Source organism: Ahaetulla prasina, chromosome 1, assembly GCF_028640845.1.
Source record: "Ahaetulla prasina isolate Xishuangbanna chromosome 1, ASM2864084v1, whole genome shotgun sequence".
Classification (NCBI taxonomy): Eukaryota; Metazoa; Chordata; class Lepidosauria; order Squamata; family Colubridae; genus Ahaetulla; species Ahaetulla prasina.
The window spans coordinates 376,568,711-376,588,857 of NC_080539.1; the positions used below are offsets into that span (position 1 = coordinate 376,568,711).

At 50.1% G+C, this 20,147-nt stretch overlaps 2 protein-coding genes across 4 annotated transcripts in view; one reads left to right on the top strand and one right to left on the bottom strand.

Moving 5' to 3' along the window:
• The first annotated feature begins 2,437 nt into the window (after positions 1-2,437).
• PRR22 (proline rich 22) lies at positions 2,438-6,593 on the top strand. Its single transcript, XM_058163781.1, has 3 exons — positions 2,438-2,567; positions 3,465-3,521; positions 5,324-6,593. The coding sequence occupies exons 1-3, from the start codon at positions 2,438-2,440 to the stop codon at positions 6,469-6,471; spliced, it is 1,335 nt and encodes a 444-aa protein (XP_058019764.1). The 3' UTR covers positions 6,472-6,593.
• A 4,232-nt stretch (positions 6,594-10,825) lies between these two features.
• Positions 10,826-20,147, bottom strand: part of RFX2 (regulatory factor X2) — a 63,853-nt gene continuing 54,531 nt past the window's right edge. Inside the window, exons 13-17 of one of the 3 annotated variants that reach the window (XM_058163719.1) lie at positions 18,283-18,432; positions 14,741-14,949; positions 13,941-14,094; positions 11,480-11,522; positions 10,826-11,366 (exon numbers count right to left, since the gene is read on the bottom strand). In XM_058163719.1, coding sequence (XP_058019702.1) covers positions 11,269-11,366; positions 11,480-11,522; positions 13,941-14,094; positions 14,741-14,949; positions 18,283-18,432 — 654 coding nt within the window. In that variant the 3' untranslated portion in view covers positions 10,826-11,268. Of the gene's footprint in view, positions 11,367-11,479; positions 11,523-13,940; positions 14,095-14,740; positions 15,090-18,282; positions 18,433-20,147 lie in introns of those variants that run through there. The other 2 variants (XM_058163718.1, XM_058163720.1) reach the window with 2 other exon arrangements.

Sequence of the window (20,147 nt, forward strand, 5' to 3'; positions counted from 1 at the left end):
CTTGAGTAAACTGAACAGTCCTAACCCAAATTTTCTCCCACGTTTCCAACATTATAGGTGGTTGAATATTTCGTGCCCATTTTATCATACAAACTTTCACGGCTGTCTTCTTGATGTCTGGAGCCTACATTCCGTCTCCCCTTTGCCTCCCACCCCCCCGGGTTCGTTGGCAAGCTTCGGAACTTGGCAGCCGGATCCCGCCCCCCCCTAAAACAAAGGAGATACCTGGAACGGTTGTTAAGTTAGTAACACGATTGTTAAGCAAACCTGGCTTCCCCATGGACTTTGCTTGTCAGAAGGTTGCAACAGAGGATCACATGACCCTGGGACACTGTGACCGTCGTAAATATGAGTCAATTGCCAAGCGTTTGAATTTTGATCATGTGACTGTGGGATGCCGCAGTGGTCGTAAGTGTGAAAAACGGTCATAAGTCCCTTTTTTGCAGTGCCGTTATAACTTTGAACGGTCGCTAAACAAAGGGCTGTAAGTGGAAGACTATCTATAGCTTCACAAAAAACAGTGAATTGTTTATTATTTAATTCATAATTAAATTCAACTGGCAAACAACTTTGGAGTTGGCTTACAACTAAGAACACACACACACATGAAAGCGTTTTAGAGATACAACTGATAAGAAGAAAATATTTGTCACTCAGAGTTGAGCTGTGAGGTCCTTAGTAGAATAGAATAGAATAGAACAGAATTTTTTATTGGCCAAGTGTGATTGGACATACAAGGAATTTATTAATTAAATTTCTAGACTTGTCTTGGTGCATATGCTCTCAGTGTACCTAAAAGGACAAGATACGTTCATCAAGGTACAACATTTACAACACAATTGATGGTCAATATATCAATATAAATCATAAGGATTGCCAGCAACAAAGTTACAGTCATACAGTCATAAGTGGAAGGAGATGGGTGATGGGAACTATGAAACGATTAATAGTAGTGCAGATTCAGTAAATAGTCTGACAGTGTTGAGGGAATTATTTGTTTAGCAGAGTGATGGCCTTCGGGAAAAAACTGTTCTTGTGTCTAGTTGTTCCGGTGTGCAGTGCTCTATAGCGTCGTTTTGAGGGTAGGAGTTGAAACAGTTTATGTCCAGGATGCGAGGGGTCTGCAAATATTTTCACGGCCCTCTTCTTGATTCGTGCAGTATACAGGTCCTCAATGGAAGGCAGGTTGGTAGCAATTATTTTTTACATCGTTAGCTACAGCCCTGGTGATATTACCTAGTTGGGTCATGAAACGTCTGCAACAAAACCACCAAGCTTGAGAGAACACCAAGGAATTCACAGAAAAAGAAACTCAAGAGAAGCAGGGATTAACACCAGACAAACAATCAAGCAATACCCTAATCAAGGAACTATCAAGAGAAAAAACTGCTCCCCCGCCAACACTGACAGGACAAGCCAAACAGAGAGCAAACCCCACACTCTCTATCGCCACTGATGATATTACCTAGTTGGGTCATGAAAAGTCTGCAGCGAAACCATCAAGCTCAAGGAAAGAGAAACTCAGATAAACAGGGATTAATACTAGGCAAATAATCCAGCAACGTCCTAATCAAGGAAGCGTCGAGGAAAAAACAAAGATTCTTCCACTAACACCGACAGGGCAAGCCACTAGTATATAAACAGAGAGCAAACCCCACACCTCCTACTAGCACTGATGATGATGCCTAGCTGGGTAATGAAACATCGGCAGGAAAACCCCAAAGCCCAGAGAGCACTTCACAAAGATGCCACTCACTGAAAGGGCAGAGCATTCAAAAAACGACCCAAACTAACCAGAGCCCCACAGATCCTCTGCCCCCTCCTCCCTGTGATAGCCAGGACCTAAATGGACTTGGGAGACATTGTTTTGAAGTGGGGGGGGGGCGGGGAGAGGAGAGACCAGGGAGACCCAGAAGGGGCCAGCCATGGACAGATCCTAACTGCCGCACAAAAGGCAGAGCTTCAATTAGACCGTCAGGGAGGACATCTTGCCTTTTTTGACTGCCCCTGCAGGTTTCATGGGGGAGGGGAGGGGAAGGACACACATCAGATTTGGGGAGGGCCCTCTGGGTGCCCCCGTGTTTCTTTCCTTCCATAGACGTGACTCTTGGAACATCTCAAGGAGGACAATGGGTGCCCTGGACCTTCTAACCAACGCGGAGACCCTTTGCCCCATCTCGGTTCTTTCAATTACTTTTTGGCCCACCCTTCTGCGCCCCTTTCTCTCTCCCCTCACCCACCCTGCTGTCCGTCCATCCATCCATCTGTCCCACAGGGGTCAAGGGATGCAGAACCTTAAAGGACCCACCTGGAACCCGTTCCTGAGTAACCATGCAAACAGAAGAAGGGTGCCCATGGCAACGGACTCCAGGAAGCCACGCCCCTCCCTCCACGGGGGTCCAGATGGAAAGACGGTCCTTCAGCCCCCAGAAGGAGCATGCAGCAGCCCAAAGTCTTCTACCCCCAGCACGAGACCTACGCCTCTCGACCCTTAGAGCGACCGGACGGGCAGCAGCACAACCGAGGGTTTCCGGCGTTTGTCCTGCCCGAAAACCTTGCCTCTGTAGGTAGGCATCCCTGGCTCGACCCATAGCCGGAGTGGCAGCCCTGGGGAGGGCTTCTCTACGCCTTCCCTGGCTTGGACCCTCTTCTAGGAGGACACAGTGCCCCATTGCAACTTCCTGGACCCAGCCGGACCTGTCTGATGTCCCCAGGGAGCCCTCAGCTGCTGCCCAAGGAAAGGAATTAATCTGTTTTATGGGTTAACCCCTCTCCTGGGTTCATTCTTAATGGGGCATCCTTGCTTTCCTGACCCCCTTGAAGGGGCAGGGGTGCAATCCCTCTCTTTCACTGCTTGGACCCCCTCGAGGGGATGTCCGGACAGGTGAAATTGTCAGCTGGGCCAGGGGTGGTAGATTTGCACCTTCTGCCAAGAAAGAATCCATCCGGACCCCTTGCTCTCAACATTGACCCTTCTTCAAATTCCCTGGTGGGATGGAGGGGCGATGGTTGAAGAAGCCCCTTTGCCCAGGATGTAGCTGGTTTCCTACCTCCCAAAAATTCAGCCTTGTAAGGAGACGCAAAACTTCTTGCAAACTTCTGCAGTGGTGAGAAACCTCTAGCTGAGGTAGCCTTATGTTCCATGTTTTTTTCCAATTGTCTCAGTGGGGTGAGCAATTTGGAATAGCAATTGCAACCTTCACTTACAACCCAAACTTAAATTAAACCGTTATCCAGCACAAACAGGAGGCTAAGAGGATAAAAATGAGCTTCAGAAGGCATGGTCAAGCTAAACCAGGATTTGTGGCCCTTAAAAGCTTGCAGCCACACTTACATCCGAAACCTACACTGCTTAAAATGGGAATTGGGAGTTTAAAAACTCAGTACATGAGGAGAAGCCACCAATCCTGGCTTAATCAAAGAACCCTGGAAAGTGGCTGAATCATCTTGTGTTGTTGTTACAGGGACACCCAGTTTGTACCACCCATCCAGTCAAGAGCTTTGCGCAGCGCCCCCAGCAGGTAAATCTTTTGTGGTGCGTAGAAAATAGCCAGTGGGGCAGAGTGACATTTGTGCAAAACAAGGATGCTGGCTTGTCCCTTCTTTTTGCCTGCCGTTGCGGTTAATGTCTCATCTCCAAAAAGTTTTCATCCGCCACAGATGCAATCCATCGTTGCAATATTTTTTATGGTCATTGTGGAGCGGGTACATAAAAGTTACGATTATTAGGTGGGCACATCGATTCCCAGAGCTTGCTGTCAGCTGTAACCCTCAGCCTAACCGTTTTTGGAGGCGGGTGTGAACAGCGAATAAAAGCAGATGTGATCAATGGGTGCACAAAACTAAAAAAAAAAAAAAAGGGGGGGGGGAGAATAATAGTTATTATTGTAAAAATCCAGATGTGGATTTTAGGAAATTAGACCCATTTTTTAAACAGGTTCTTGGCAGGAAAATGATGGAAGTTGGACAGGCATCTTGTAGGGGTCCTGAGGATGGGTGGGGGAAAGTGGGAATCCCTCTCCCCATTCTGGAGGCAGAGCTGCCCCCCAACCCCGTCCAGGGGAAAACATCAGCACTGGACACTGTGGGGTCCATCAATGTTCCTCTAATGGGCAAGGTGACTAATTCATGCTGCAATTAACTCCCCTCCCCCATCTATCTCTCCATCCATCCATCATCTTTCCATCTCTCTCTCTCTCTCTCATCTATTATCTTTCTATCTCTCTCTCTCATCTATCTATCTATCTATCTATCTATCTATCTATCTATCTATCATATCTTAATATTTCTTTCTTTCTCTCATTTATCTATCATCTCTCTCTCTCTCATCTCTCGCTCATCTCTCTCTCTCACTATGTATCTATCTACCTATCCTCTCTCTCTTGCTCTCATCTCTCATCTCTCTCTCTCTCTCTCTCGTCTCTCTCTCTCTCTTGATCTATCCTATCTATCATCTATTTTTATCTTTTCTTTCTCTCATTTCTCTCTCTCTCTCATCTCTCTCTCATCTCTCTCAATATTTCTTTCTTTCTTTCTTTCTCTCATTTATCTATCATCTCTCTCTCTCTCTCTATCATCTATCTATCTATCTATCTATCTATCTATCTATCTATCTATCTATCTATCTATCTATCTATCTAATCTTAATATTTCTTTCTCTTTTATCTATCATCTCTCTCTCTCATCTCTCTCTCTCTCTCTCTCTCTCTCTCCTCTCTCTCTCTCTCTCATCTATCATCTCTCTCTCTCTCATCTCTCTCTCTCTTGATCTATCATCTATCATCTATCTATTTTTATCTTTTCTTTCTCTCTCATTTCTCTCTCTCTCATCTCTCTCTCATCTCTCTTATTTCTTTCTTTCTTTCTTTCTTTCTTTCTTTCTTTCTTTCTTTCTCTCATTTATCTATCATCTATCTATCTATCTATCTATCTATCCATCCATCCATCCGTCCTCCATCCATCTTTCATTCTCTGTCTCTAATCTCTTTCCCTCCCTCCCCTCCTCCCTCCCTCCCTCCCTCCCTCTCATCTATCATGCATCTGCCCCTCTTCCTTGCCAGCCCAGTGCAGTGTGTGGGAATGGTTCCTTGCATGCAAAGACCCTCGTGCGCCCCACACGTGGGCATCTGTGGCCTGCTTTGGCTGGGAAAGGCTTTCTCCAGACTTCAGGGCGTCTCTGTTATAAGGAAAGCCATTTTGGATGACTTGCAACCAACGGTACTGCGCGCTCCTGGTTGGGCTGAGGCCCGGACAGGTTCTGTGGCTGTGCCCTCTTTGGACGGAGCCCCTCTGGCCGTTCATGACGCTTTGCCTCTCGTTGCAGGTTTCCACATGGCGCCCTGCGGCTGCTTCTTCGACCCTCGAATCTACCGCATCGAGTGGGCCACGGCCAACTTTGTCCAGCCCTCGGTGTACAAACTGTCCAGTGGGCCCAACCCCCAAAACTCATACCTTCTGGACAACCAGAAGTATCTCAAGGGCTCGGTCCAGCCGCTGCCCTACGCCCAGTACCAGCCCGTGGCCAGCAACCCTCAGTTTGCCATGCCCTTCTTCAAACCCGAGGGGTCTCCTGCCAAGCTGACCGACCACGTCGGCTTCGTGGCCAACCTGGCCCACGGACCCCCGTTTGTGGAAATGCCCCGTCTGCCGGGTGAGAGCCTGATGCCCATGGAAGAACACAAACTATTGGCGGTGGTCCCGAGTTCGAGTCTCAAGGAGCAGCAGCAGCAACCGCACAGCCAGGGGGGCCCCTACCAGCCTCTCGACCCCAGGACCAGCCTGGCCTTCCCAGTCTTCAAGGGTTTCCCGCCGGAGGAAGCCGACTTCAAGGTCAGCGAGATCCCCCTGGGGATAGGGGAGCCCCCTCTGAGCCCCGGCGTCCATTCTGAAGAGCCGGTCTCCTGCGGGGGCATGGAACAGCTGGAGCCTTGCGTGAACCTGGAGGGGATTCTGCCCCGGGAGACCACCTTGCTGGAGGAACCGGGCAAGGCCTTTCAGCTGCTGGACCAGGTACCCTTGGAAGATGCCATGAAGCTGTTTGACTGCTCGCCCATCCATTCGGACACCGAGGCCGGCCTGGATGAGCCGGGCGGTGGGGGCCAGGTGGCCCTTCCAGGGGAAGCCGTGCGGGAGGGCTGCTTCTCCGGGGAGGACTCATCCAGCGACATCCGTTCCCTCAACCTGCCGGACGAGCTACTCTCCTTCGACTACAGCGTGCCGGAGATCCTCAGCGCTGTGACCAGCTTGGATTATCTCTACGACGTGAACTCCTTCGGGGAGGAGCCCCCGTGGGAGAGCAGGCTGGGCTCCCCGCCGCCACTCCCGAGACTCCTCAGGTCTCCCCTGGGCCTGGAGGAGAAGAGGAGGAACCTGGCGCCCGGCAACAGAGCCAGGAAGCCTGAACGGGCATCATCCGTGCAGAGTGGCGACAGGGAGACTCCGGAGGGGAACTCTGCCCTGCTGGCCCTCTGAGATGGGCGGGAGGGGCAACCTGGACATATCTTTTGATCACAGAGAGTTGGATTCGGATGGATCTGGCGCATTAAAAAAAAAAAAACACGTATCCTGAAACGTGCCGGCCCCTGCGGTGTGTGTGACTCCTTTTCTGTCGGCCGGATTCGGCTCCACGGGAACCTAGGTGACCTGCGGGAATTGTAGTTGCCCTGAAGTTGTAGTGACCTCCCCCCGCTTCCCCCGAGGACATCTAGTCCAATCCCCCGGGTTGGTGCAGGGATCCAAATGGAAGTTTCCATGGGAAGGGCCTGCCCAGCTGGGAAATGGGGTATTTTATCATTCAGGGGAAGTTTGAAAGAATCTCAGGTGAAGCACAGCCTTTAATCCGCTAACGTCACAGGTGGGGCTTGACTGGCTGTACCGGGGGGGGGAGTTAGACCCAGGCCTGGTGGTTGGGGGGGGTGGGGTGGCATTCAGCGTGGGAGTGCATGATGGTTTTAATATTCTCAGCTTGTTTAATTTCCTGTGTTTCTGATGTGAGCCACCCAGGGATATTATAGGAGTTTCATTCATTCGTTCAAACTTTTACTTTTAATGAGGTCAATACCATGGGAGTTTCCGAGTCAGTTTTCATCAGGTATGCGCCAATACGATCCTTCCATTAAAAGTAAAATCTTTGAGGATTTTAATCTCAAGTGCCTCGGAGTCTTTTTTTAAAAAATTTTTTTAAAAGGTTCCGACGATCGCGTGCCACAGCGATCGTCGGAACCTTTTTTTTTTTTAACCTTTTAATGCAATTTTTTTGCTTTAAAAATGCTTTAAAAAGTTAAAAAAAAAAGTTCTGATGATTGTGTGTTGCTCAGCTGATCTTCGGAACTTGTTTACTTTTTTTTACTACCGGTTCGGGCAAACCGGCCCGAACCGGTAGCATTTGACCCTTGCTCGGAAGTAAGTATGGAAGGCTGAGTCAACCTTGGCCAGTCAGGATTGGCAGTCAACCTGCAATGTTATATTATAACCATTGTGCCACCATGGCCCTTCCTGCCTGCCTGCCTCCCTCCCTCCCTCTTTCCTCTCATTTTTTCCTTCCTTCCTTCCTTTCCTTCCTTCCTTCCTTCCACCCTCCCTCCCTCCCTCTTTCCTCTCATTTTTTCCTTCCTTCCTTTCTTCCGTCCTTCCTCCCTCCCTCCCTCCTTCTTTCCTCTCATTTTTTCCTTCCTTCCTTCCTTCTTCCTTCCCTCCCTCCCTCTTTTCTCTCCACCAGGGCTCTTGCAAGAGAAAAGGAAGGAAGAGAAAGAAAAAAAAAAGAAGAAAGAAAAAGGAGGCTGAAAGGAAGGAGAGGAAAGAAGAAGGAGAGCAAAAGAGATGGGAAATAAGAGATGGAGGGAGCAGGAGAGAAAGAAAAAATGGAGAAAAGGAAGGGAAGGAAAGAAAAGAAAGGTAGAAAGAAAAGGGCGTGAAGGAAGGAGAGAGGGAGGGAAGGAGAGAGAGAGAGAATAGACTTATATACCGCTTTCCAGCCCTCTCTAAGCAGTTTACAGAGTCAGCCTCTTGCCCCCAACAATCTGGGTCCTCATTTTACTGACCTCGGAAGGACGGAAAGGTGAGTCAACACTGAACTGGTGAGAAACGAACTGCTGGCAGTTGGCAGAATTAGCCTGCAATACCGCATTCTAACCACTGCGCCATCACTGCTCAATGTTGAACGATTCTCTGGGCGGCTTAAATCTTTTAAATTATTATCTCAATTATGAAATCGAATGAATTAATGAACGAATGAATGCACCTGACGAATAAAATACACCAATATTTTGCACGCCGCTTTGTCGCTGCATTCATAGCCCAGCTCGTAACTTTGGGACCCCTGGTTTTGGCTGTAACTTGCACACCCACAATTGAAAGCCGTGTGCAGTTTGCCGAAGAGGCCCGACCCGAAAACAGGTCAGCAATTCCTACAGGATCATCTGTGCACATAGAGCCCTGTTAAGGTTGCCCTTTCCAGCTTGTGGAGGATTGTGGGAAAACCTGCAGGAAGGATCCTGGCCCAACAACCTGGGGAATTCTGGGAAGTTTGCTTGCAGGAAGAGGATTTTGCCATTCTGCCAATCGAGTGGCTGTTTGCCCTGGGAGCACAGGTAGTCCTCAACTTATGACCACAACTGAGCCCAAAATTTTTGTCGCCGAGCAAGACACTTGTTTAGCGAGTATGCCCCCCCCGTTCTATGACCTGTCTTGCCACCGTTGTTAAGTGAATCGCTGCAGTTGATCGGTTGGTAACTCGGTTGTTAAGTGAATCTGGCCTTCCTCGTTGACTTTGATTAGCAGAAAGTCGCAAGAGGGGATTACCCAGGACATTGCAACCGTCATAAATATGAGTCGGGGGCTGCCAAGCATCTGAAGCTGGATCCTGTGAGGGCGGGGAATGCCACAACGGTCATAAACCTGAAAAAAAGAGGTCCCAAGTACCCCTTTTTCCAGTAGCCATTGGGTAACTTTGAACGGCCACTAAACAAAACCATCGTAAGTCGAGGACTATCGGCATTTCTCAACCTGGCTGGGGGAATTCTGGGAGGCGAAGTCCACCCATCTTCAAGCGGCTCAGGTTGGAAAACACTCTCCTAGAATATCCCACTTCCGGTGGTGGCCCCCGAGGGCCCAGGAGACGGTGGTGCTTAGCCGGGTGAGGCGACAGGCGAAGAGGAATGGAAGGACAACGATGGATGCCCACAGATGGCCACAAGTGTCCGTTTATTTAGCAAGAGTCGGAGTGGACGCAGGAAGGCCGCCCTGCCCCTTCTCTCGCGAGGCGCAGAATTGACCAGCGGCCACAGTGGCACCTCGGCAGGTTGTTCCCCTTCGGGGAGTGGAGTCAGTTAAGGCAAAGCGTAAGAACAGGAGGGAGGACGGGGAGTGGGCCGGCCGGGGGTCCTTGCAAGAGAAAAGGAAGGAAGAGAAAGAAAAAAAAAGAAGAAAGAAAAAGGAGGCTGAAAGGAAGGAGAGCAAAAGAGATGGGAAATAAGAGATGGAGGGAGCAGGAGAGAAAGAAAAAAATGGAGAAAAGGAAGGAAAGGAAAGAAAAGAAAGGTAGAAAGAAAAGGGCGTGAAGGAAGGAGAGAGGGAGGGAAGGAGAGAGAGAGAGAATAGACTTATATACCGCTTTCCAGCCCTCTCTAAGCAGTTTACAGAGTCAGCCTCTTGCTCCCAACAATCTGGGTCCTCATTTTACTGACCTCGGAAGGACGGAAAGGTGAGTCAACATTGAACTGGTGAGAAACGAACTGCTGGCAGTTGGCAGAATTAGCCTGCAATACCGCATTCTAACCACTGCGCCATCACTGCTCAATGTTGAACGATTCTCTGGGCGGCTTAAATCTTTTAAATTATTATCTCAATTATGAAATCGAATGAATTAATGAATGAACGAATGAATGCACCTGACGAATAAAATACACCAATATTTTGCACGCCGCTTTGTCGCTGCATTCATAGCCCAGCTCGTAACTTTGGGACTCCTGGTTTTGGCTGTAACTTGCACACCCACAATTGAAAGCCGTGTGCAGTTTGCCGAAGAGGCCCGACCCGAAAACAGGTCAGCAATTCCTACAGGATCATCTGTGCACATAGAGCCCTGTTAACCTTGGATGCTGCGGTTGCCCTTTCCAGCTTGTGGAGGATTGTGGGAAAACCTGCAGGAAGGATCCTGGCCCAACAACTTGGGGAATTCTGGGAAGTTTGATTGCAGGAAGAGGATTTTGCCATTCTGCCAATCGAGTGGCTGTTTGCCCTGGGAGCACAGGTAGTCCTCAACTTATGACCACAACTGAGCCCAAAATTTTTGTCGCCGAGCGAGACACTTGTTTAGCGAGTATGCCCCCCCGTTCTATGACCTGTCTTGCCACCGTTGTTAAGTGAATCGCTGCAGTTGATCGGTTGGTAACTCGGTTGTTAAGTGAATCTGGCCTTCCTCGTTGACTTTGATTAGCAGAAAGTCGCAAGAGGGGATTACCCAGGACATTGCAACCGTCATAAATATGAGTCGGGGGCTGCCAAGCATCTGAAGCTGGATCCTGTGAGGGCGGGGAATGCCACAACGGTCATAAACCTGAAAAAAAGAGGTCCCAAGTACCCCTTTTTCCAGTAGCCATTGGGTAACTTTGAACGGCCACTAAACAAAACCGTCGTAAGTCGAGGACTATCGGCATTTCTCAACCTGGCTGGGGGAATTCTGGGAGGCGAAGTCCACCCATCTTCAAGCGGCTCAGGTTGGAAAACACTCTCCTAGAATATCCCACTTCCGGTGGTGGCCCCCGAGGGCCCAGGAGACGGTGGTGCTTAGCCGGGTGAGGCGACAGGCGAAGAGGAATGGAAGGACAACGATGGATGCCCACAGCTGGCCACAAGTGTCCGTTTATTTAGCAAGAGTCGGAATGGACGCAGGAAGGCCGCCCTGCCCCTTCTCTCGCGAGGCGCAGAATTGACCAGCGGCCACAGTGGCACCTCGGCAGGTTGTTCCCCTTCGGGGAGTGGAGTCAGTTAAGGCAAAGCATAAGAACAGGAGGAAGGACGGGGAGTGGGCCGGCCGGGGGGTCCTTGCAAAGAGAAGGACCGGCCGATGGTCGAAGACCTTCTCTGTCTTGCTGGACAGTGGCCCGTCTTTGGCGAAGACCCGTAAGCGCAAGGAGGAGGAGGAGGAGGAACGTAGAGGCACGGCGTCCTCCGGGAGGGCCAGGAGTCCTTGCAGGGCGTCGTTCGGAAAGCTTTGGCACTCTTGGCGGAGTTGGGATGGAGGGCTGGGCACACCAGCTGCCCGTCAGCCTAGATCTCCTGCAAGGATGGGCCGGGGTCACTGTGCTCGCGCTTCACCCGGGGCTTCACCCGGGTTCCAGCTTCATGCCCCAGGGTGCCGAAGGCGTCTGCGGGAAAGGAGAAAGATGGGCTCAGCCTTAGCCTGGGACGGGATGGTGGGGTGGGGTAGGGGAAGACCCCAACAGTCTGGGCAACGCCTCCCCGTGGAGGAAGTCCGTACCTTTCTCGAGCACAGCCGGAGACAGGGTGGCGAGGTCGCTGAACTGGAAGAGAGAAGACGACAGATGTTGGGGGCTCCTGAGACCAGTCGCCCACCTCTGCCCTCTCCCTGCCAGGGGGTGCATGACACAACAGTAGCAACGTTCGGATCTACAGTCCCGTGCAGCCAGGAGGCTGAAGGGAGGGGGTCTCTGGAGGATCTGTCTGAACTGAGCAGGTGTCTCCCAGAAAAGGAGGAGGCCTTTCCAGACTCTCCGGGGTGTGTGTGTACTTTTAAACGGGTTCCTCCGGGGAGAACTCCTCTCCATGGGAAAACTGAACAATTCAATTTGTTTTCCCTCCCTCCCTCTGCACTTAGCATTAGCCCTTAGACTTATATACAGGGGTGAAATGCTACTGGATCGGACCGGATCGTACAATCAGGTAGCAATCATGGCCGGTAGTGCAGTGATCCAGTAGCGATGGTGGAGTGAAGCTCCACCCATCCACCCGGGTGTCATTACTTCCTGGTTGTCGTGTCCCACTCCTCCGCTGACGGCCGGGTCAGGGAAATCCGAATCAGGCTTGCCTCTGCAGCTCTGCCCAAAGTCCTAGCAAAGTCCTCAAGGCAGGCAGGAGACCAGAAAGTGACTTCAGCAAGATAAGGTAGACTTTGCCTGACTCAGAGACTGCCAGAAAGCAGATCCTTTATATAGGCCATGGGGTGTGGCTCCATGACTCAGCACTCATTAAGGCCTGCCCCTCCCTTCCTTCTGTTGCCTCCGCCTATCCAGTCTTTTGATGCGAGGGTCACTCCAATCAGCAGCTGTTGGAAATAAACTTTCCTCAGGCTTACATGCTGTGGAGGAGGGGGAGGGATCTACTGCTCCGTTTGCCTGGGCATGGAGCCAGGGCTGGGGCCGGGGGGTGCTCCCTCCTCTGCAGCCTGCTTGGGCATGGAGCCAGGGCTGGGACCGGGAGGTGCCCCCTCCTCTTCAGCTTGTCTGGGCATGGAGCCAGGACTGGGGCCGGGAGGCATACATTCCTCCGTGTTCGGGAGCAGATAAGAAGGCCCCGGCTGCTGTGAGAGCGGGCAAGACACAACACTGGTTTTAACCAGGAAGTGATGTGGTTTTTACCTTCTGCGCGTGCACAGAAAGTTTTGCGCGTGTGCAGAAGGTCTGTGCGCGCGTGTGACATGCGCACGTGTGTGAGAAAAGCGAGAGCGTGCGGTAGGTGCACATCCAAGCCGGAAGATAAGTAGATTTCGCCCCTGCTTATATACCGCTTCACAGGGGTTTTACAGCCCTCTCTAAGCAATTTACAGAGTCAGCATATGCCATCCCCCCGACAATCTGGCCCTCGTTTTACCAACCTCGGAAGGACAGACGGAAGGCTGAGTCAACCTGGAGCCAGTCAGGATCGAATCCAGTCAGCAGAATTAAGTCTGCAATGCTGTATTGTAACCACTGCACCCATCATTTCTTTGATATTAGTTTAACTCTTGTCCCGTGGCGAGTGTTGTGGCTCCAGCCCCCAAACCTGGCCCCATGCCCGACAGTGACTCCGAGAGTGAGGGGGAAGGGCTGGTAAGGCTTACCTCGGGAGCTCCGATGCCTTTTGCCCGGCTCCAGGAGCCAGAACCAGGCCAGTCGGAGGACGTAATGAGGCCGTCATCCCCTGATTCCTCCCTTCCTCAGGCTACGCCTTCAGACCCAGTTGATAATAATCAAGCTTAGATCGACCCGCGTTTCAGAAGATTAGAGAGGCGGCGTCATCAAAGGGAATATAAGGAGATATAAGGAGCTTTGGGACTGCTCTCACTCCACGGGAAGCAAAATTTAGCTGATCCGTTTCAAAAAGAGCTGAAAGTCTTGCTCCGTGAGTCATTTGTTTGAACTTTGGCAGGCAGCTGCGATTTCTCTGCCAGGACTGATAAGAGCCGTGAATCCACTGGCTGAAGGCCAGCTCGTTGCTCCGAAGTGGGGAAGAAGACAGAACAGCGAGTTTTCCCGTGGCGTAGACCCCCCAAAGCAGGGGCCTGTGCTCCCCTGCCTCCCCGGCCGTGATAATTGTCCTGCAAGAATCCCTGCCAACCCACCCACCCAGTGACAGGAAAGAGAAGGTGGCTCCCCTGGCTTGCCTCCAGAAGTTGTGGGTGCTCCAACGACATTGGAGGTTTCTAGGAAGAGGATTGGACAGCTCTTTGTCCGGAATAGTCCAGGGTAGGTCTCCTGCTCGAGCAGGGGGCTGGACTAGAACAGAGGTCTTCAACCTTGGCAGCTTTAAGACTTGTGGACTTCAACTCCAGCTATGCTGGCTGGAGAATTCTGGGAGTTGAAGTCCACAAGTCTTAAAGCTGCCAAGGTTGAAGAGCTCTGGACTAGAAGACCTGCAGGGTCCCTCCCATGTCTACACCCGGCCACGAAAGAGATTCGGCTTGTTCCCTGTAGGGCGGATGGGACGCCGTAGCCGGTGCTCACCTCTCCCATCACGGCGATGGGCGTTTCCCCCGTGGCTTCAGCCACCCGATGCTCCACCAGGTAGAACATGTACTCATCATACAGGAGGCGGATCAGGTGGAAGGAGCCGAAACTGGCGGCACTGCGCAAGGTGAGGTCGCGGATCACCATGGAGCTGCAGGGGAGAAAGGCAGGGATGTCCACAGCTCAGCCTGAAACCTGGCTGGGTGGGTGGGGTGGAGGAGGAGGAGGAGGAGTGGGAGGGTCTTCCTGCCTTCAGAAGGGAAATGGACCTTTTCCTGCCCTGGGAGGGGCTCTTGGTAAAGCAAAATGTGTATGCGTGCTGATAGAAGGGAATATTTGTAGGGCTGAACAGAGAGTGCTCTCTCAGGTTTCTTGGAGACGTTTCATGACCCAACTAGGTAACGGCATCAGTGCTACAAGAGAGTGGGGTTTGAAGGGAGGAGGAGGAGAAAGAGGAGGAGGAGAAAGAGGAGGAGAGGCTGTGGACTCATTGGTGGTCTCTGAGCTTGGTTGTTTCTTGCAGATGTTTCATTACCCAGCTAGGTAACATCATCACTACAAGTAGTGCACTATCATATTTGTGTGTGTGTGTGTGTGTGTGTGTGTGTGTGTGTGTGTGTGTGTGTGTATACAGCTCCATGGCATAACGACTGCTCTTCCAGGTAAAAGAATCCTCTCCAATGAGAAAGCTAGCAGATCAGACCGCAGTACCGGTCAGTTTTTCCACCCCCTCGGGCGCAGGCTCTGGCCCTTTGGTCCCGGAGGTGGGGCAGCGAGGGGCGAGGCAGAGGGCTTACCTGTAGAAGGACCACTTCAGCAGAAACTGCCGGGCCGCCCGGGGGAAGCTGGCTGCGCCCTCGTGCGGCTTCAGCACCTGGGTCACCACCTCGTCCAGCCATCTCGCCCACTGGTCCAGGGAGCTTTGCTGCTGCAACGTCACCTTGAAATCCTGCTCCAGTTTTTGCACCAGGCCCTCTTCGCACTGGCAGACCCAGGAGGCTTGCTCCTGCCCGTAGGGGGTGGGAAGAGAGACCCAGAGAAGAGAAGGTTTAAAGCTCAGGGCTGAACTGTGTGTGTGGGGGGGTCCTCGGAATTTGGCGGTTTTCTTGCAGGCGTTTTATGACCCAGTAAGTAACATCAGCAGGGCTAGAAGGGAGGAGGAGGAGGAGGAGGAGGAAGAGGAAGAGGAGGAGGAGGACAGTGACATAACATAACATAACATAACAACAGAGTTGGAAGGGAACTTGGAGGCCTTCTAGTCCAACCCCCTGCCCAGGCAGGAAACCCTACACCATCTCAGTCAGATGGTTATCCAACATTTTCTTAAAAATTTCCAGTGTTGGAGCATTCACAACTTCTGCAGGCAAGTCGTTCCACTTATTAATTGTTCTCACTGTCAGGAAATTTCTCCTTAGTTCTAAGTTGCTTCTCTCCTTGATTAGTTTCCACCCATTGCTTCTTGTTCTGCCCTCAGGTGCTTTGGAGAACAGCCGGACTCCCTCTTCTTTGTGGCAGCCCCTGAGATATTGGAACACTGCTATCATGTCTCCCCTAGTCCTTCTTTTTGTTAAACTAGACATACCCAGTTCCTGCAACTGTTCTTCATATGTTTTAGCCTCCAGTACTCTAATCATCTTTGTTGCTCTTCTCTGCACTCTTTCTAGAGTCTCAACATCTTTTTTACATCGTGGAGACCAAAACTGGATGCAATATTCCAAGTGTGGCCTTACCAAGGCATTATAAAGTGGTACTAGCACTTCACGTGATCTTGATTCTATCCCTCTGTTTATGCAGCCCAGAACTGTGTTGGCTTTTTTAGCAGTTGCTGCACACGGATGGCTCATATCTAAATGGTTGTCCACTAGGACTCCAAGATCCCTCTCACAGGTACTACTATTGAGCAAGGTACCACATATACGGTACTGGTGCATTTTGTTTTTTTGGCCTAAATGTAGAACCTTACTTTTTTCACTGTTGAATTTCATTTTGTTAGATAGCGCCCAATGTTCAAGTTTGTCAAGATCTTTCTGTAATTTGAGCCTATCTTCTGGAGTGTTGGCTATTCCTGCCAGCTTGGTGTCATCTGCAAATTTGATGAGTTCCCCATCTATCCCCTCGTCCAAGTCATTGATGAAGATGTTGAAGAGTACTGGGCCTAAAACAGAGCCTTGGGGTACTCCACTGCATACTTCCCTCCATGTGGATGTAGTTCCGTTGAGGACTACACGTTGAGTGCGGTTGGTCAGCCAGTTACGAATCCATCTGGTGGTGGTGCTGTCTAACCCACATTTTTCTACTTTATCTAGTAGTAGGTTATGGGAGAAAATCTTTTTTCCTTTTTTGAAGATGGGAACTACATCAGCTCTTTTCCAGTCCTCTGGCAGCTCCCCTGTGCTCCAGGATCTTTGAAAGATATAGTTCAGTGGTTCTGAGATCACGTCTGCCAGTTCCTTCAGAACCTTGGGGTGTAATCCATCCGGTCCTGGTGATTTGAACTCGTCTAGGGTAGACAGGTGTTCACTTACCATTTTCTTCCCTATTTTAACTTGTGTTTCTAATCTGTTTTTTGTAGTGCTGTTTTTGATAGGTTGGATTGTTTTTTCCTTTTGTGTAAAGACAGATGCAAAATATGAGTTAAGTAGATCTGCTTTCTCCCTGTTGCTTGTCACCTTCTTGCCACTTTCTCCCAGCAATGGGCCAATTGTTTCCTTGACTTTTTTCTTGTTTTTAACATGTTGGAAGAAGCTTTTTTTGTTATTTTTTACTTTTGTCGCTAGCCTTTGTTCATTGTGAGCCTTAGCTTTCCTCACTTCATCTTTACAGGCTCGGGCTATTTGCTGATATTCTGCCTTAGTTATTTGCCCCTCTTTCCACTTTTTATATTTGTCCTTTTTGTCTTTCAATTTGTCAGATAGTTCTTTATGCATCCATGCTGGTAACAGTGGGGTCTTTGGTGCTATGTGAGTTTGATGGTTTGATGGTTTTCTTCCAACGTTTCATGACCCAATTAAGTAACATCATCGGTGCTAGAAGGAAGGCGGGTTTCGAGGAGGAGGAGGAGGAGGAGAAAGGGAAGAAGGAAGAGGAGGACAGTGGGGTCCTGGGTTCTCTCTGAGCTTAGTGGTTTTCTTGCAGACATTTTATTACCCAACCAGGTAACATTATCAGTATTAGAAGGGAGCGGGTTTGAGGAGAGGAGGAGGAGGACAGTGGGGTCCTGAGTTCTCTCTGAGCTTGGTGGATTTCCTGCAGACTTTTCATTAGCCAACCAGGTAGCATCGTCAGTGCTAGAAGGGAGGGGGGGTGGGGTTGCTCTCTGTTTACATACATTAGCTTGGCTTGCCAGTGTTGATGGGACATTGTTTTCTATTTGATTGTTTGTCTGGTGTTAATCCCTGCTTATCTGGGTTTCTCTTTCGGTGGGGTCCTTGGCGCTCTCTGAGCTTGGTGGTTTTCTTGCAGAAGTTTTCTTGCTCAACCCGTAATCATCATCACTTAGCACTGTTAATAAGGAGTGTTGATTTTCTCCCTGATAAGCTACTGCGCGTAAAGAAGGGAGCCCAACTCACATTCGCTCGCACTGATGATGTTGCCTAGTTGAGTCATGAAAGGCCTGCAAGAAAACCGCCAAGCTCAGAGAGCCCCAAGGAGCCCAGAATCGCTTTCATCTCCTCCTCCTCCTCCTCCTTTTCTTCCTCTCCACAAACCCCTCCTCCCTTCTAGCACTGATGAAATTCCCTGCCTGGTTCATGAAACATCTGCAAGAAAACCACCAAGCTCAGAGAACACCCAGGGCCCACAGTCCTCCTCCTCCTCCTCCTCCTGCAAAACCCCCTTCCTTCTAGCATGGATGATGTTACCTACTTGAGTCATGAAACGTCTTCAAAATTGTACAAAAATGTACGTCAAAATTCTAAATATTTGTGGCAACCACAACTCTTACGGTATTTTTTTTTTATTATTTACATTTATATCCCGCCCTTCTCCGAAGACTCAGGGCGGCTTACATTGTGTAAGGCAATAGTCTCATTCTATTTGTATATTTATATACAAAGTCAACTTATTGCCCCCCCAACAATCTGGGTCCTCATTTTACCTACCTTATAAAGGATGGAAGGCTGAGTCAACCTTGGGCCTGGTGGGACTCGAGCCTGCAGTAATTGCAGGCAGCTGTGTTTAATAACAGGCTATCTTACAGCCTGAGCCACACCGTGGTATCGCTTTTGGGCGGCGTCCTACAGAAATGCCGGATGATGAGTCCCATCCCGCAGCGTGTCCGTGGCCACGAGGCACCCCCCACCTTCTCCCCCCACCAGAAGACCCCAAGACCTCAACTGACCTGGACGTTAGCAAAGTCCACCCGGTTGAGATCGCTGAGCATTTGGTTGATCTGCGAGGTGTTCTGGAGGACGGCCCGTGCGGCCTGGGCCAGGTGGTTGAGAGAGGTGTATCTGCGCAGGGTCTGGGCGAAGGCACTCACCACGCTCACCTGGGGGAAGAGAGAGCGTGAGGCACCCCAAGTAGGGACCCCCAGGGCCCCTTTCCAGCCCACAAGGGATCCCCCCCACAAAGCGGCCCCCAGGTACTTAGGGTACACCTGCCAAGATATTTCAAATTGACATTCTAATTTAAAAGGAAATTTGTCTGTGTGCCCAAGATGGAATATATATATATATATATTTGTTTTCTGAGGTTTTCACAGGTGTTTGTATGTAGGTCTTTGGTTGTTCGGGTTTTCTCCCGTGTAAAATTGGAAGTGTCTTGGCGACGTTTCGACGAAGTCTCATTCGTCATCTTCAGGCTTCAGCTTCGTGCAGCTGTGGTCTGGCTTCTGGTCCTTGGTCGCAGCTGCATCATTAGCCATTTCAAACCCCTCCAATCCATACATGCAGCAGACTGACACCCACTATGAAGATGTAGCACGACCACAAACACGAAGCCAAACAACAACAATGCAGCTCACCAGCTCAAATCCCCCTGCAACTCAAACTAATCATATATATATATGAAATTTTCAACTGTGGGTATTGTCGATTGGGATAAATGTGTTGTTACAGAAACGGCTAGTGCGTATTAAATATGGGGTGATTGATAAAACGGATAATGTATCTCCCCTCATCCTAATCTCCCTCCCTCCCCATCTTGGAGTTAAGGCCGAGTATTTGGATTTTTAGAGTGTTTTATTCATGTCGCCCATGGGTTTTATATAGTTTTATCTTTGTAACATTGCAAGCCACCCAGAGTTGCCCTGTGGTCAAAATGAGTGGCCGATATATTTAATAAATGTAGAAGCAAAAGTCTTTTATTTCACTGCCCTAAAAAGATGAGGCTGTTACTTGTCTTATTCTACTGCGCTAAAAAGAATCAGAAGTCAATGTTTTTCTTGTTTTCCCCCCCCTTTTGTCTTACGCTTCTTCCCCTTCCCCCGTTCCTCCCCCATTTCCCACTTTCTTTTCCATTTTATATTTTGATGAACTTAATGTTTTTTTTCTCTTTTAACCACCCTGTAATCCCTTGCATTGGGATGGAGTCAGGGGCGGCTGAGTGGAGCTGAGCGTTTCCTGGCCGAATCCCCTTCCTGACACCTATGCGGAGTTCACAGCAGAGTCTTGATAAACTCAATGAAACTATTTAAATAGGAAAAGCAGCCAGGATAAACCGGGAGCTGCTCCTGCATCCCGAAAGATTTCTGCTTGAATTGAATTAAAGGAAGGCAAGAAAAATCCTGCCGGGGGATTGGATCCAATGACAAGGGGGCCCCCAGGAGACTAAAGAAGGGTCCAGGGGGCCTCCGAGAGTCTTTAACGATGTGATCCAGGACTTTGAGCATATGGAACAAGATGGGGGGGGGGCAGAGAGGGGCACCCATCAGAAGCCAGAGTGATATTCCAATGATGCAACGTGTGGGCATGACATCACTGGGCAAGTGGCAGGATTATGTCATGCGTTTCCACGGAATCCCACGATGGATGCAAATGACATCACCCTGTCATTTTCACGATGATGTCAGAACCGGGCCTGGCATCATGGCGCCCCCTCAAGGAGGAAGAGGGTAACGACAATGGCATTTTGAGGACTGCAGGAGTCAAACCCATCCGCGGCTACTCGACTTGCGACTGCAATTGGGACCAAAAATTTTCATTGCTAAGCAAGGCGGCCGTTAAGGGAGTCACGCCCAATTTTACCACCATTTATGCCGCCGTT

Coding starts and splice junctions, on each gene's coding strand:
- PRR22 (XM_058163781.1), top strand. CDS start 2,438: ATGCAGCAGCCCAAAGTCTTCTACCCCCAGCACGAGACCTACGCCTCT. Junction 2,568..3,464: donor CGAAAACCTTGCCTCTGTAG/GTAGGCATCCCT, acceptor TTGTTGTTACAG/GGACACCCAGTTTGTACCAC. Junction 3,522..5,323: donor TTGCGCAGCGCCCCCAGCAG/GTAAATCTTTTG, acceptor CTCTCGTTGCAG/GTTTCCACATGGCGCCCTGC.